At 40.4% G+C, this 16,073-nt stretch overlaps 2 protein-coding genes and 2 long non-coding RNA genes across 4 annotated transcripts; 3 read left to right on the top strand and 1 right to left on the bottom strand.

Moving 5' to 3' along the window:
* The first annotated feature begins 2,082 nt into the window (after positions 1-2,082).
* On the top strand, positions 2,083-4,896 carry LOC133729934 (probable WRKY transcription factor 31). Its single transcript, XM_062157558.1, has 6 exons — positions 2,083-2,537; positions 2,637-2,741; positions 2,851-3,027; positions 3,149-3,493; positions 3,672-3,785; positions 3,911-4,896. The coding sequence occupies exons 1-6, from the start codon at positions 2,223-2,225 to the stop codon at positions 4,604-4,606; spliced, it is 1,752 nt and encodes a 583-aa protein (XP_062013542.1). The 5' UTR covers positions 2,083-2,222; the 3' UTR covers positions 4,607-4,896.
* A 787-nt stretch (positions 4,897-5,683) lies between these two features.
* On the top strand, positions 5,684-8,424 carry LOC133733590 (uncharacterized). The gene is made up of 4 exons (XR_009857794.1): positions 5,684-6,317; positions 6,399-6,688; positions 7,242-7,320; positions 8,251-8,424. It is a non-coding gene; the product is annotated as an uncharacterized LOC133733590 (long non-coding RNA).
* A 771-nt stretch (positions 8,425-9,195) lies between these two features.
* On the bottom strand, positions 9,196-12,971 carry LOC133729932 (protein WUSCHEL-like). The gene is made up of 2 exons (XM_062157557.1): positions 10,628-12,971; positions 9,196-10,538 (listed from the first exon to the last, which is right to left on the bottom strand). The coding sequence occupies exons 1-2, from the start codon at positions 11,214-11,216 to the stop codon at positions 10,321-10,323; spliced, it is 807 nt and encodes a 268-aa protein (XP_062013541.1). The 5' UTR covers positions 11,217-12,971; the 3' UTR covers positions 9,196-10,320.
* Positions 12,972-13,564: 593 nt separating this feature from the next.
* LOC133729933 (uncharacterized) lies at positions 13,565-15,812 on the top strand. Its single transcript, XR_009856556.1, has 4 exons — positions 13,565-13,705; positions 13,787-14,076; positions 14,630-14,708; positions 15,639-15,812. It is a non-coding gene; the product is annotated as an uncharacterized LOC133729933 (long non-coding RNA).
* Positions 15,813-16,073: the final 261 nt, after the last annotated feature.

Raw genomic sequence — 16,073 nt, 5'->3', positions numbered from 1 at the left:
AGATTACCCTACTCTAAGCACTTTAAAGATATATAAATTTAATATTTATACACTATTTATGAGATCTTTTAAAATTGACATCCGGTAAATCTAGTCTCACAAGATTTTATCGCATAAGTTTTTGAAGTATACATTTAAAATGTGAATTTTTTTAAATTTTTTTTTTTTTTTATGAATTTTTTTAAATTTTGCTGCTACCACAATACTATTTAAACAACATGACAACATATTTTGGATGTCTCGTAATTTTACTATAATTTATATAAAACTTTTGATCTTGAACGAGATGGCTTTGATTTTTTTTTTGGCCAAAGAGATGGCTATGATTGAGAAGGAGGATGGTTATGATTGTTAAGTTTTGTTGGGTTTCCAACCATACTAATCTTGGGCTAAGCGACGAAGAAAAAAAATGGGTTAGCAGTCTTACTGTCTTAGTTTACGATATCACAATTTTTAACTCTCCAAAGGTTAGAATCAAACTAGCTAATCAAAGTTTCACAACTATAATCAAATACGTGGACTTTGAATTAATTGCACGTATATGACTATGCATATTACGTCATTTCAAGTTCAGGTATTATTTACACGAGGAAAGTAATGAACAAGACAAAGTAAAATGAACTTATTTAAGCATGTTCTGACTAACTTATTAATGAACAAGACAAAGTAAAATGAACTTATTAATAATGTAGTAATTAGTGGAAAAATTAAAGGAAGAAAATAATAAAGTCTAAGCAAGTGACTCGGTCCCACCGGTAAACAGTCAAACATAGTTCCCGGGCGGATCTGAAACGTGGGGTGTAATGTCACGGCAGGTGGGCCCCGGAGAAGACTAGGCCACTGCCCCACCCGGTCAGCAGTCACCCCAAAGAAAAAGAGGAGTGTAAAGAGAAAAGAGCCGGGCCGTCAAAAGCATTGACTTGGCTGTGGCCCCTTCCTAGAGTGGGACCCGCTCTAGACGGAGCTATTTTTTTAATTTATTTTAATAATTATTTTAGGGTTCAGACTAACTTACGTATTGTGACGTGGTAACCCGAATCAATAATATTACTTGATAATAATGTTTTTTTTTTTTTGAGGAGTGATAATAATGTTTATTTAGTTAGTAATTGACTAAAAAAATTATTCTTAATCACTGTTAGAATAATTCAACTTAAAAATAATATTTTTCACCATTAGATTTATATATGTATGTATATATATATATTTTTTTTGAATCGGAACATGTCAACTTGATTTTATAATTCAGCAAGCAGTACCAAACACACCCAATGAAGTCGACAGTAAAGAGTTGCCATTTAGGACTTATAGAGAACGTATTCTAAGCAAATTGAAAACTCCACAATCCATAGTACACCTATATTTTAGGAAATCCACGCACCATTATTCTAACAAAACCTAACTATTGAGAAGCTGTTTAAATAAATATTTTCTTTAAAAACACCATTGGATTTATATATGAATAATTAAACATAATTTCTTTGGTCAATTACTGACCAGGTGAACATTACTGTATCACTCGAATTTGGTGAGGTATCATTGCATGGGGGGAGGGTTCAGTGCACCGACGTGCACTTGCACCGACATAAATGGATGATTAGATTATATTAAATACACTCTTAGGTTATTAATAAAAATATTAATTATAAATTCAAGGGTTTAGATCATTTTATAAGTGTTGAGTCATTTGTACCGTCGGTGCATAGAATAATTTCCATCATTGCGGGGTGGAAAAAAACAATTATACTAAGAGTTCTAATCATATTATGAAGATATAACTTTACCCCGAATCAGCAGATATACCATAATTGGACACCATAGAATAATATTTCATTTTTCTTCCTTCCCTTTCTTATTTCATCACGTGGAACGCGCCGCACACTTCGGGGCGGTGGATTGGATTTCTTAAGGAATGAGTCAAACTCTTTCTTGACGAAATGTGGACGAAACCCCACCCTAATTCGGGTCCGGGTCGCCCCGACAGATGGCAGGTTCCCTGACGCACCATCTGACGCAACACATTGGCAGTACTAATATCTAATAGTCATCCCTGTTGGGTCTACGTCCCAATAGTCCAGTCCTCCATACCCTTTTTATAGGCGAGCACATTGCACCGGTAAAAGACTTCACAGATAGACTCTCTCCACACCCTTTAAAATTCTCTCGCGCTCGCTCATCTCTCTCTCTCTCTGTAATCCTTGATTTCTGTTTGATTTGATTTTATGGACAAAGGATGGGGTCTAACCCTTGATTCCGACTCCCTCGGCTTCTTCCTTAACAAGCCTCCTCCTTCCGCTGCTCCTCCTCCTAATAAGAGAACAAACCCGTTTGGCGGTGGTGATAGGATGTTTTCCGGTATTGAATTCCCAGTCAAGTCGAGGCCGGCCGATGAGAACCGCGTGGCCGTTGACGAGGTCGACTTCTTCTCTGACAAGAACAAGAACAAGAACAAGAATGATGATCAAGAGTTGAAAGCCGGCAACAATACCAGTGTCAGTGTCAAGAAGGAGAACTGGTCTGGTTTGGACGCTGTAAACGTAAGCAGCCATGATTTTTCCAGTTTTGTCAATTTTTTTTGCTATTTTTGGTGAAAATAATTTCTTATTGAGTGAAATTGATTTCGTCTCTTATTATAGACTGGCTTGCACCTTGTTACTGTAAACACCGGAAGTGATCAATCGACGGTGGATGATGGGGTGTCATCTGATCAGGCGGATAATAAAAGAGCAAAGAATCATGAGGTAAATTAAGAACTTAGATATCATTGATGAAAATACCCAGAATTATTTGTATTTTTTTGTTTTCATTTTTGGACTATATAAAGTTGACCCTTGAATTATTGATCATCAGCTGGCACAGTTGCAAGTTGAGCTCCAGCGTATGAATGCTGAGAATCAGAGACTGAAGGAAATGCTTGGTCAAGTGACCAACAACTACAATGCTTTACAGATGCATCTTGTGGCAGTAATGCAGCAACAGCAGCAAAGCCAAGCCGCGGCTGACCAAACCTCACAGGATCATGATCAGGTAAATGATTCTAGTTCATTTTCACACCTTGATTATATTAACCAATAATAATATTAATGCTAGCTGTTGATAGAGTTCAATCAGTCAAAATCAATAGCTGACTCTTATTTTGTTTACTCAGAATATTGAAGGAAAGTCTGAGGAGAAGAGACATGAGATTGGATCATCAGGATCATTGGTGCCTAGGCAGTTTCTGAACTTGGGTCCAAGGGAAGAAACAAAAGCGGATAATGATGTTTCGAATTCTTCATCCGAAGCCAGAACTCGATCAGCTTCACCTCAGAATAATGTTAGTACTAATGGCAAAAGGGTTGGTAGGGAAGAGAGTCCCGAGTCTGAAACACAAGGCTGGGGGCCTAACAAGGTAGCTAAGCACAACTCCCCACCTAAGCCGATTGATCAGGCCACCGAGGCCACCATGAGGAAAGCTCGAGTCTCAGTTCGAGCCAGATCGGAAGCTCCTATGGTAAGCAAGGATAATCAATTGAATTTTGTAACTTAACGATGAAAAGTAATCTGTACCTTGAGATAACAGCGAAATGTTCACATAACTATTCACAAATAGTGTGTCATATGATGGTAGATATTTTTTGTCAATTTTCATGAAATTGATAACTAATATGATTTAAATTCAATTATTTCAGATCACTGATGGATGCCAATGGCGAAAATATGGACAAAAGATGGCGAAAGGAAACCCATGTCCTCGTGCTTATTATCGGTGTACCATGGCCGTTGGCTGTCCAGTTCGTAAACAGGTATGTTATTTTCAATTTTTTCTATGTTAGTTTCAATTTTTCCGATTTCTAACAAACGCTTATTTGTAACAAAATATTGATTTTGATGTGTATAAGCTAAACGAGAAGTGTTTATTATTCCATAGGTACAACGTTGCGCAGAAGACAGGACCATTTTGATCACAACTTACGAAGGCAACCACAACCACCCGCTGCCTCCTGCGGCAATGGCCATGGCATCCACCACTACTGCAGCGGCTAGCATGTTACTTTCGGGGTCCATGTCAAGTGCAGACGGGATCATGAACCAGAACAATTTGCTAGCACGTGCCATTCTTCCATGCTCATCAAGTGTGGCAACAATCTCAGCCTCAGCTCCATTCCCTACTGTCACATTAGACCTCACCACCAGTCCACCATTACAGTTCCAAAGACCACAACAAGGCCAGTTCCAGCTGCCTTTCCCAGGACAGCCCCAGAACTTCGGACCATCAGCCTCAAACCCTCAACTGCCCCAAGGTTTTGGACAAGCCCTATACAACCAGTCTAAATTCTCCGGGCTTCAACTCTCGCAGGAACTAATGAACTCGACATTAGCGCACCAAACACAACAACAACAGCAACAACAACAACAAGGTCAACCATCCTCGTTTGCTGACACCGTGAGTGCTGCCACAGCTGCCATCACTGCTGATCCGACCTTCACTGCCGCCCTAGCCGCCGCTATCACCTCCATTATCGGCGGATCGTCTCATCCCAACAACAACAACTCCACAACCTCAAACAATAGCAATGGCGGCAACAATAACAACAACAAAATCGACAGCTTCCCGGGAAACTAAATTAGAATTAGTGGGACATTTGTTTGTTCTTTTTTTCTTTTTGTTCAAAGTGTCAGTCTGGTTCTTTGGGGGGGAAGGAGTTAACATGTTGATACCGTTTTGTTCTTTCTTGTGGGGAGGGTTAGATCGATCACTACAACTTCATTCTTTCTTATTTGTTTTGTTTTGAATAATTTGATTCAAAATTTTCAGTAAATACACACACAGAGAGAGAAATATTAGCTTATATAACTATGTATTTACCTATTTACTATCCTATATCAATGACAAGCAGTAGTTCTTTTGTGTTACATTATTCTCTCCAACAGTTTATTACTTTTGTTCCCCTCATGCATACCGAACATTATCTCCTTGTTCACGGCAATCTTGTTTCCAAGAAACCGCATAAAATTCATGGGATATTCCGATAAATTGTAGTTGGCGGTCAACGAAATCGGCCTCTTCGGATTTGACACGTAAAAAATGGTGTACTACACGATCAGCCGTGGACCTACCTAAAACCGTAGACTTAGGAGAGACTTCCAGGCAACTACGTGTGTATTAAGGAGAAGCATGAATCTGAGGAGGAGGAGGAGGAGGAGGTCAAATTCATACAAATAAACAAAACAGCCAGTTTTGTTGGGTAGTAAGTTTCGTGGATAGTTGGCGAATGCCTATTATTCAATTGGATACGTTGTTGACATTTTGTGCACTTAGTTTGACATCACGTCACTAGCATTGAATCCAATCCAATCCCCATCAATCTTATCAATCATGTGATTACTTTAATATATGGTTGAGAAAGATAAATTTTTGTGCTAATCAAACGTGGAGCATTGTGGGCTGCACCGTACCTCATCCACCGTACAAGCATCTTTTACTCCTTGAGGACTCTATCGACATCTTCATCTTCCATGTTCTTCGATCCCTTGAAATCTTGAATCCAATCTCTGCTTGCATTTCGTATGCTTAAAGCTACAGGACTACAATTGTAATACCCCGAAAAATCTAAATTATTTTTCCGAGGACATTTTAGAAATGATTTCGTGGTCATGGGAGAAAGTATGAAGCTTGGAGGAGTGGTGAAATTGGTTCGAACCATTTTTATTCGAAAACTGAACGTTTTAGGGGAGGTCAAAGGAGTTGACTTTTTATACGTTCATAATTGGGGAAAACTTCCTTCATGAAAGTTGTAGAGCTCGTCGATACGATCTCGTGCATATGTGGTATGCAAAAATCAGAGTTCGTATGAATTAGTTATGATTTTTTTGAAAAAGTTTCCAGTTTAGTATAAAGCTGCCATTTTTGGAAATTACCAAAAATAATTTCAGTTCCATTTCTGGAAACCGAACTCTCTCTCTCTTGCGCGCGTCCGAGCCCAGAAAAAACAGAGCAAAGCTCTCCGGCCGAGTTCTCCCTCCTCCGGCCACCAATCGACACCAGACCACCTCCCTTGCCTTCGCCTCGACGCCGCCTACCTGCTAGACGTGATCACTTCCACCGGAACGGCCTCAAATCCGGCAGTCGGAGCCGCAAACTTTGAAACAAAAATCGGTCAACGCCGGTTTTCTCCTAGCTCCGGCCACCAAAACTCACGATCCTTAGCTCCCTGAACTCGCCTCAACCTTCTGATCATCATTCTAGAAGGATCGCACCTGGAGTGATCGGATTCACGTTCGTCGGAGCTCGCCGGATTCTGGAAATTTTCCACCACCACCGAAGCTTTTGATAGGTATATCTCGAGTTGTAGTGCATCGTTTTGAGTGATTCTTGAACTGGTAAACTCACCTTGAGTTTCTTAACAACTCTCTAGAAGGAATCGAAGCCTGAAATTGAAGTTTTGACGTCGAAATCAAGCCTTGCCGGATTCTGCAAAATTCTGGAATTTTTCCGACCACCGAAGCTTTCGATCGGTATATCTCGAGCTACAGACCATATTTTTCTGTGATTCTTGAACCAGTGAGTTCTTCTTGAGTTTCTTAACAACTCTTCAGAAGGAATCGAAGCCTTAAATTGACGTTTTTACGTCGAATTGGAGCTCGCCGTTTTCTGCAGTTTCTCGCCGGTTTCTGGAAAATTCCGGCCACCTTCATACTGTTCAAGGTAATTTTCGACCCCTTCCGGTCATTTTCAGACTTCGTGCTAGTTATGAAAGTTGTCAAGCATGATGAGAGGAAGAAGAGCAGCCCGGCCCCGACACCATTGGTGGTGGTCGGCGGCGGCTCTGCCACTAACTCCGGCGGCCCTTTCCGGCCACCTCCGGGGATCAAAAATATGGTTTCTGTACATTTTCAGATTCTATATTTCAATACGATCATTTCGATATATTATACGCAATTTTTGGATATCGTATGATTAAGTTATGAATTTTTAAGTTTAGATCGATTTCGATCGTTAGATTTGTGATCTGTGAAGTTAGTACCGTCAGATGGACTTGTAGTTTTGATATGATGATCTTATGACAGTCCCAGTGGCTTTGTGTAGTCATGGGCGAAGATCCGACCGTTGGATCTTCGTATAAATGCAAAACAGTGATTAGGAAGGCGATCCGTGAGGATCCGACCGTTGGATCATCATTTAATTTCAATCCGACCGTTGGATTGTCGTTTGATTATGTTTTTGAGTTATTTGCTAAGTTAAGGTCATGTTTGATTAGGTGATCGACGGTTTGATTTGGCGGACGATTCGTGAAATTGTATTTTGAGCTGTTAAGAAGACGCAGCGGGAATTTAGAGGTGAGTAAACCTCACGTGGTTCATATTACGAACCGAATAAATTTAATTACCTTATTTTGTCGTAATTGCGTGAAAATATTTATGGAATAAATATTTGTTTTAAAATCATATGGACTTGATCAACTACGGTCCATGGGTAAGTAAAATGATTTTTACTATACAAATGAATTTCTCGGTTTTATTGCATGTGAACTATAGTTGGTATTAGTGATTATCCCTGAGCGGATAATTACGTATATATATATTTACTTGATTATATATGAATGGTGTGACATTGAAGAGTGTGGAATTGGGATGATTAAATTATTATGAATTGACATGTGACTTACCATATTTATATGTGATGAACATGATTGATGAGTTCTTGTTAATATTCATGATTTACATTGGAGGATGTATAGAGTTAGAGAATGTAGGGTTCTGAGGATGAGGTGTCCGAAGTTCGACGGTTAAGGATAACCGGAGTGTTTGTGTGCTGAGGACGGGGATGTCCAAGGTGCGACGGTTTATTATTAACCGAAGTTGTGTGCTGAGGACGGGGATGTCCAAAGCGCGACGGTTTATTATTAACCGAAGTATATGGTGCTGAGGACGGGGATGTCCAAAGCGCGACGGTTATAGTGTTAACCGAAGTATTTTTGCTGTTGCTTGACCCTAGGCCAAGGTGTCAGAGGTAACGAGGCAGTTAGAGCTCTAACGTGTTATGGGATGGGACCAAAGTGGTGATAGTGTTGTGTGATAGGACCAAAGTGGTGATATTGAATTGGTTGACGTTTGCGTCGTGGATGTTGAGATTGTTGGTTGTGTTGTTGAGTTATAAGAATTGTAATTTAAAATCAACAGTTCTTTCTTGTTTACTCATACTGGCTGTAAAAAGCTTACCGGGTTTTGTGTTGTTGCAACTCCCGGTACACTATTCAAATTGTGTAGCGGGTAATCCTACAGGTCAGGAGAACCAGGACGGTGATCGGGCTGCTTAGAGTAGTGTTATGTGAATTACAGCATTATATTGTGAGGTTTGTTATGCTCATTTAGAGCTTTACGATTTTACTTTGTAAGAGTGAATTGTAATAATTAACTCGAGGTTTTCGAGTTTTGTGTTGAGTGGCGAGTGGTGTGTTTGTTTCTGAGAGAAAAAAATTCAGAACGTTATTTGTATTAATTGTTTATTCATGTTTCGGATTTGAATTTATTATTCAAAATTCGGGGCGTGACAGTTTGGTATCAGAGCGTAAGGTACATATTTGGTGATAATCAGTACCTCCCGAGTGATGGCCCGTCTGCAGCGGATCCCCATCATATACTCTTCGGTACTGGTATAATCATTGGGTATGTCTTAGTATGGGGTCTAGACAACGTGTAAGTCCGTAGGACGGTAGAGTTGTCTACTAAGTTCGTATTAGAATAAGTTTAGTTTCCGCGAGTTGTGATCTTCGAGGAATAGGAACCTCTGGATTTAACTCTGATGAGTCGGTGAGGTAGAGGTCGAGTCTGATGTAGGGACAGGATCTTTCTATGGAGACAGTTGAGGATGAGGTGGAGGCATTAGAGGTTGAGTTGCCTAGTCTACCTGTAGTTGATGTGATGGATGTTATTCTTGGGTTGAAATGGTGAAAGAGATTGAGACCCTAGGAATAGTTGAAAAGAGAATTGATCTCACCAACTCAAGATGATAGGAGTGTGAGAGATTATGAGACAGAATTCTCAAGACTATATTGGTGTACGAGTGTAGTGATGTAATTTGGGAGATACTTATGTTACCTTTAATAAGGGTAGTATGTTAAGTGATCATGGCATAGGTTGACTTTGTAAGTGAAGTGGTGGAGTTTGTGTAGCTTCTTTGAGTTATAACCTTTGAGGAATGGGAACCTTTGGATTAAACTCTGGTGGAGTTATTGAGGATGGTTTCCACGAAAAACAGTATCCTTATGTGCATTGTAGTCGTTGGTTGTTGGGGTCATGGTGTTTGACCAATGCTTGTATCTAAAGTCGTTACGAGTATTTGACTAGTAGTTGTGATACTTTCCATTAGTTGGATATGCAGATGTTTTGAGTTGAAGAATACTTAGCAGTTATTGGTTGCTTAGTGATGGAATTGTGTTATAATGGAGCATTCATTCATGCTCAGTTGTTTGGTGTTTAGGATAGCTACTATATATTAGCTAAATGTCGGGGTGTGGTTTGAGGTCTGCGGATGGTATTGGAAATTATTGTGGAGTGCTGCTTCACTGACTATTGTTGAGTAGTAATGCATAATTCGTTGTTACTATGATGGATTTTGTGTATGGTTGACTTATGGAAAGATTGATATGACCTCGTGATAGGATTGACTGTGAAGAGACATTGTGTTGATGTATGAGCTTAGGTAATAACGTTGTTTTCAACTCTAGGAGTGCTAGGGTTGTATAACTAATTTATGAGGCCAGATACTGTTGTGAGGACAGATTATGGATTATGACGTGGTTAGTGTGAAGTGCTATAATCACAGAATTTTGACCACTAGATGTTGACTTACCACCAAATGAGCAGTGAGGTGATTCGTGGGTGAGATACTGAGTGTTGTACCAGTATCGATTAGTGGATGCTAAGATGGTACATATTGCTTGTTGAAGCAATTGATAGATGGAATGATCGAGATTTTTTTTAGAGTTGTAAGTGTAACTCTAAAGATGTGGGTTTTTCCTAACTAACTCAGGAAGTGTTTAGCTTTATTAATCCCTAATTCTAGCGACGAAATTATTGTGTTTGGTTTGACTCAGAGGATACTAGCTTGACCTCTGTGTGACTTAATTGATTGCTAGGTTTTGAGTGATTGTTTTTATTGCATCATTATGAAAGATGTGTGCAGCAGAGTTCTCGATGGTTTTGAAAAGAGTATTGAGTGACCAAGGTTCGATCCTTGGTGTTGTTGTTGGTTAAACAAAAAGAAAAGAAAACATGCACACAATCTTATTGATTTTATATTACAAAAAGGGAAACGAGGACTATTCTATACTAAGCCTAGTCAGCAGCTCCGGATGGGTTGAGGCTGAGCTCAAGAGAAACGTTTGAGCCACTGTGGTAACCGCCTGAGCCACCAGAATAGTAACCAAATGCGCTACCTTCCTCGGAAGTAGTCTTCAGGTTACCAAAGACGTCCTCGCCGTGCACGGGGAACAGAGGAAGAGTTTGAACCTCCTGGTGATCTCCTCCTCGTTGTTGTAGGGATGTTTGTCCTCCTGTTGTGCCAAAAGAGTTGTACTGGTATTAGTGTTGAAGTGTGAGGAAGATTATGAAACAAAATTTAAATCAAGAAATCCTTCATTACCAGTAGAATAGGTGGAACCAAAGTTGAGATCAATGGATCTACCATCATCAGTAGAACTAGTGGACCCAAAATTGATGTCGATGGATCCACCAGCTGGCCCAAAATTGATGTCGATGGATCCACCAGCACCAGTAGAACCAGTGGACCCAAAATTGAGATCGATGGATCCACCAGTACCAAGAGAACTAGTTCCCATGGGCACTGGAGCAGCCTGATTACACCTATTCATCTGCTTCTCTCGAGCCCTGACGTTCTGGAACCAAAAGTAAATGTTCTTACCCTCAACATGTCCATACTGGTTCAGCTGGAGGCAGATCTCGTGAATGTGCTCTGTAGATGGGCACTTAAATCCCTTGACGTAGTAAAGATCCTTGAGGATTCTTATTTGTTCTGGAGTAGGAATCCATCTGGTACGGCTTCGCCAGAAATCCATGTTGGCACTACTTCCAGCTGCTTGGGTGTTTCCTCCCTCCTCTGTTGGTTGCTGTTGTTGTGGTTCCATTTGTTGCGGGGTTTGGAGCTCCATTAGTTGCAGAGTTCGTGGCTCTTGGGTCATGAGGTGAGAGGATGTGAATATCGAGGAATACATGGTTTAGTGTTTGAGGGAGATTTTGTTAGAAGGATTGGAGTTGTTGAACTGGTGATTGGAGATCTGAGATTCTCAGAGGAAAGATGAAATCGAATCTTCAAATGGGAGAGAAGATCAGAAGAGAAGGATTGAAATTGATGAAGAAAGGATTTGAGTTTCGAGAGGAAGACTGCAGAGTTTGAGAGAGAATGGCTGGGGAAAATTTCTTTTCTTTGGTGTGAACAGTTTTTCTCCAGGATGCACCTATTTATAGAACGAGGTGAGCAGATCTCCACCGTTGGATGGACGATCTCTGAGATTCAATCTACGCGTTGGATTAAAGTCATCCGAAAACCCGGAAAAGTTGTTGGCGCGTGGAGAGCGTGTAAGGGGACAGGCCGAACCTCGAGACGCTGTGGCAGACAGCTTTAGCCGAAAGTGATTTGCTTTCCGTAAATCACGGAAGAGACGTGTCGTGGCACGTGGAGTGTACCGACAGTTTGTTGTTATTCTATCGCTTATGATAGAATAAATAAAAGAAGTTGCATGGATAGTAACGAGAGCAGCTGGTGCTCTAGTGGTTGAAGAGCAAGGCTCTTGTACAAGAGGTCAGAGGTTCGAACCTTGCCTCTCGTTTATTTTTATTATGTTCGCTTATGACATAATAAGTATAACATTTGTACACATTATATTAAGCACAGCTTGTGCTCCAGTGGTTGGGGGAAAAAGGTTTCGTGCGGCAGGTTGAGGTTTCGAACCTTGCCTTCCCTGTTATTTTATTTATGTCGCTTATGACATAATAAATATAACACGTGAGCATATATTAATGAAGGCAGCTCTTGCTTCAGTGGTTGGGAGCAAAACCTTCGTGTTCGAGGTCGGGAGTTCGAACCTTACCTCTTACAAATATTTTTGGATCTCGTATATGCTTGATATACGGACGTATATACGGTATGTACGGTATACATACATATATATGGTCTGTACGGTATGCATACGTATATACAGTTGTACGATATGCATACGTATATACGGTCTGTACGGTATGCATACATATATACGGTATACCTACGGTATGTACAATTTCATACCGTAGCCGAGCTGGAAGTCGGTGGGCCGATTGGTAGGCCCAAATGTTAAGCCCAATTGTTCGGCCCGAATGGTATGCCCAAATGTTAAACCCAAATTGGTTCGGGCCGGTTCCAAATGTGAATGGTTCGGTTTCTTCGGCCCAATTGGCCAGCCCTAATGCTTAGCCCAAGGATTGAGCAAGCCCAAGTCATCATCACTGGGTGACATGTTTTATTGGCGTGCTTTTGAGAATGATTTGTTTTGAGTTATGCATCTCTATTGTTGTGTAGAATAGTGCATGCTTAAGTTTTACTATAGAGATTTACCGTGATGCTAATGGAGTAGCGAAACGCTTTGTGGGAGTCTTTACTGTGCTTGTATGCCAGTACAGGGTGATGATCTATGTGAGGATCTATGAGATAATCTCTGTGAAGATCTAAGTGATGATCTCTGTGATGATCCACGTGATGATTTTGTGTAATTGATGTGGAGTGATGTTGAGCAGTTGTTTTGTGAATTTACATCGTGACGAAAGGATTTAGTGGCCATAGGAATGTATTTTTATACAAAGGGCTGTGGCTTTGTAGATTACTACAACTTTGGGAATGATGGAGATTCGATGGTTAGGTCAACCTTAATCAAGAGGAATTGACTTACGCTTAAATTTCGGGACGAAATTTCTTTAAGGAGGGTGGATTGTAATACCCCGAAAAATCTAAATTATTTTTCCGAGGACATTTTAGAAATGATTTCGTGGTCATGGGAGAAAGTATGAAGCTTGGAGGAGTGGTGAAATTGGTTCGAACCATTTTTATTCGAAAACTGAACGTTTTAGGGGAGGTCAAAGGAGTTGACTTTTTATACGTTCATAATTGGGGAAAACTTCCTTCATGAAAGTTGTAGAGCTCGTCGATACGATCTCGTGCATATGTGGTATGCAAAAATCAGAGTTCGTATGAATTAGTTATGATTTTTTTGAAAAAGTTTCCAGTTTAGTATAAAGCTGCCATTTTTGGAAATTACCAAAAATAATTTCAGTTCCATTTCTGGAAACCGAACTCTCTCTCTCTTGCGCGCGTCCGAGCCCAGAAAAAACAGAGCAAAGCTCTCCGGCCGAGTTCTCCCTCCTCCGGCCACCAATCGACACCAGACCACCTCCCTTGCCTTCGCCTCGACGCCGCCTACCTGCTAGACGTGATCACTTCCACCGGAACGGCCTCAAATCCGGCAGTCGGAGCCGCAAACTTTGAAACAAAAATCGGTCAACGCCGGTTTTCTCCTAGCTCCGGCCACCAAAACTCACGATCCTTAGCTCCCTGAACTCGCCTCAACCTTCTGATCATCATTCTAGAAGGATCGCACCTGGAGTGATCGGATTCACGTTCGTCGGAGCTCGCCGGATTCTGGAAATTTTCCACCACCACCGAAGCTTTTGATAGGTATATCTCGAGTTGTAGTGCATCGTTTTGAGTGATTCTTGAACTGGTAAACTCACCTTGAGTTTCTTAACAACTCTCTAGAAGGAATCGAAGCCTGAAATTGAAGTTTTGACGTCGAAATCAAGCCTTGCCGGATTCTGCAAAATTCTGGAATTTTTCCGACCACCGAAGCTTTCGATCGGTATATCTCGAGCTACAGACCATATTTTTCTGTGATTCTTGAACCAGTGAGTTCTTCTTGAGTTTCTTAACAACTCTTCAGAAGGAATCGAAGCCTTAAATTGACGTTTTTACGTCGAATTGGAGCTCGCCGTTTTCTGCAGTTTCTCGCCGGTTTCTGGAAAATTCCGGCCACCTTCATACTGTTCAAGGTAATTTTCGACCCCTTCCGGTCATTTTCAGACTTCGTGCTAGTTATGAAAGTTGTCAAGCATGATGAGAGGAAGAAGAGCAGCCCGGCCCCGACACCATTGGTGGTGGTCGGCGGCGGCTCTGCCACTAACTCCGGCGGCCCTTTCCGGCCACCTCCGGGGATCAAAAATATGGTTTCTGTACATTTTCAGATTCTATATTTCAATACGATCATTTCGATATATTATACGCAATTTTTGGATATCGTATGATTAAGTTATGAATTTTTAAGTTTAGATCGATTTCGATCGTTAGATTTGTGATCTGTGAAGTTAGTACCGTCAGATGGACTTGTAGTTTTGATATGATGATCTTATGACAGTCCCAGTGGCTTTGTGTAGTCATGGGCGAAGATCCGACCGTTGGATCTTCGTATAAATGCAAAACAGTGATTAGGAAGGCGATCCGTGAGGATCCGACCGTTGGATCATCATTTAATTTCAATCCGACCGTTGGATTGTCGTTTGATTATGTTTTTGAGTTATTTGCTAAGTTAAGGTCATGTTTGATTAGGTGATCGACGGTTTGATTTGGCGGACGATTCGTGAAATTGTATTTTGAGCTGTTAAGAAGACGCAGCGGGAATTTAGAGGTGAGTAAACCTCACGTGGTTCATATTACGAACCGAATAAATTTAATTACCTTATTTTGTCGTAATTGCGTGAAAATATTTATGGAATAAATATTTGTTTTAAAATCATATGGACTTGATCAACTACGGTCCATGGGTAAGTAAAATGATTTTTACTATACAAATGAATTTCTCGGTTTTATTGCATGTGAACTATAGTTGGTATTAGTGATTATCCCTGAGCGGATAATTACGTATATATATATTTACTTGATTATATATGAATGGTGTGACATTGAAGAGTGTGGAATTGGGATGATTAAATTATTATGAATTGACATGTGACTTACCATATTTATATGTGATGAACATGATTGATGAGTTCTTGTTAATATTCATGATTTACATTGGAGGATGTATAGAGTTAGAGAATGTAGGGTTCTGAGGATGAGGTGTCCGAAGTTCGACGGTTAAGGATAACCGGAGTGTTTGTGTGCTGAGGACGGGGATGTCCAAGGTGCGACGGTTTATTATTAACCGAAGTTGTGTGCTGAGGACGGGGATGTCCAAAGCGCGACGGTTTATTATTAACCGAAGTATATGGTGCTGAGGACGGGGATGTCCAAAGCGCGACGGTTATAGTGTTAACCGAAGTATTTTTGCTGTTGCTTGACCCTAGGCCAAGGTGTCAGAGGTAACGAGGCAGTTAGAGCTCTAACGTGTTATGGGATGGGACCAAAGTGGTGATAGTGTTGTGTGATAGGACCAAAGTGGTGATATTGAATTGGTTGACGTTTGCGTCGTGGATGTTGAGATTGTTGGTTGTGTTGTTGAGTTATAAGAATTGTAATTTAAAATTAACAGTTCTTTCTTGTTTACTCATACTGGCTGTAAAAAGCTTACCGGGTTTTGTGTTGTTGCAACTCCCGGTACACTATTCAAATTGTGTAGCGGGTAATCCTACAGGTCAGGAGAACCAGGACGGTGATCGGGCTGCTTAGAGTAGTGTTATGTGAATTACAGCATTATATTGTGAGGTTTGTTATGCTCATTTAGAGCTTTACGATTTTACTTTGTAAGAGTGAATTGTAATAATTAACTCGAGGTTTTCGAGTTTTGTGTTGAGTGGCGAGTGGTGTGTTTGTTTCTGAGAGAAAAAAATTCAGAACGTTATTTGTATTAATTGTTTATTCATGTTTCGGATTTGAATTTATTATTCAAAATTCGGGGCGTGACAACAATATTCAATTTTAATTGTGTACAACACAAAGTTAAGAATATATTTTTCAATAAGGAGAATATCATAAATGGTCGCTCAACTTTTACTTATTCGACACTTTGGTCACTCACCTTTTAAATATATCACTTTGATCACTCAACTTTAAT

Source organism: Rosa rugosa, chromosome 2 (genome assembly GCF_958449725.1).
Source record: "Rosa rugosa chromosome 2, drRosRugo1.1, whole genome shotgun sequence".
Taxonomy (NCBI): Eukaryota; Viridiplantae; Streptophyta; class Magnoliopsida; order Rosales; family Rosaceae; genus Rosa; species Rosa rugosa.
Note: the sequence above shows the minus strand (reverse complement) of the source record. Positions and strands in the feature narration are given on the sequence as shown.

What these genes read in the sequence shown, in the direction of transcription:
- LOC133729934 (XM_062157558.1), top strand. Translation starts at nt 2,223, where the DNA reads ATGGACAAAGGATGGGGTCTAACCCTTGATTCCGACTCCCTCGGCTTC. An exon ending in AAAGAGCAAAGAATCATGAG is followed by an intron (nt 2,742 to 2,850) that starts GTAAATTAAGAA and finishes ATTGATCATCAG; the next exon opens with CTGGCACAGTTGCAAGTTGA. An exon ending in CCTCACAGGATCATGATCAG is followed by an intron (nt 3,028 to 3,148) that starts GTAAATGATTCT and finishes TTGTTTACTCAG; the next exon opens with AATATTGAAGGAAAGTCTGA.
- LOC133729932 (XM_062157557.1), bottom strand. Translation starts at nt 11,216, where the DNA reads ATGTATTCCTCGATATTCACATCCTCTCACCTCATGACCCAAGAGCCA. An exon ending in TGGTTCCACCTATTCTACTG is followed by an intron (nt 10,539 to 10,627) that starts GTAATGAAGGAT and finishes TTGGCACAACAG; the next exon opens with GAGGACAAACATCCCTACAA.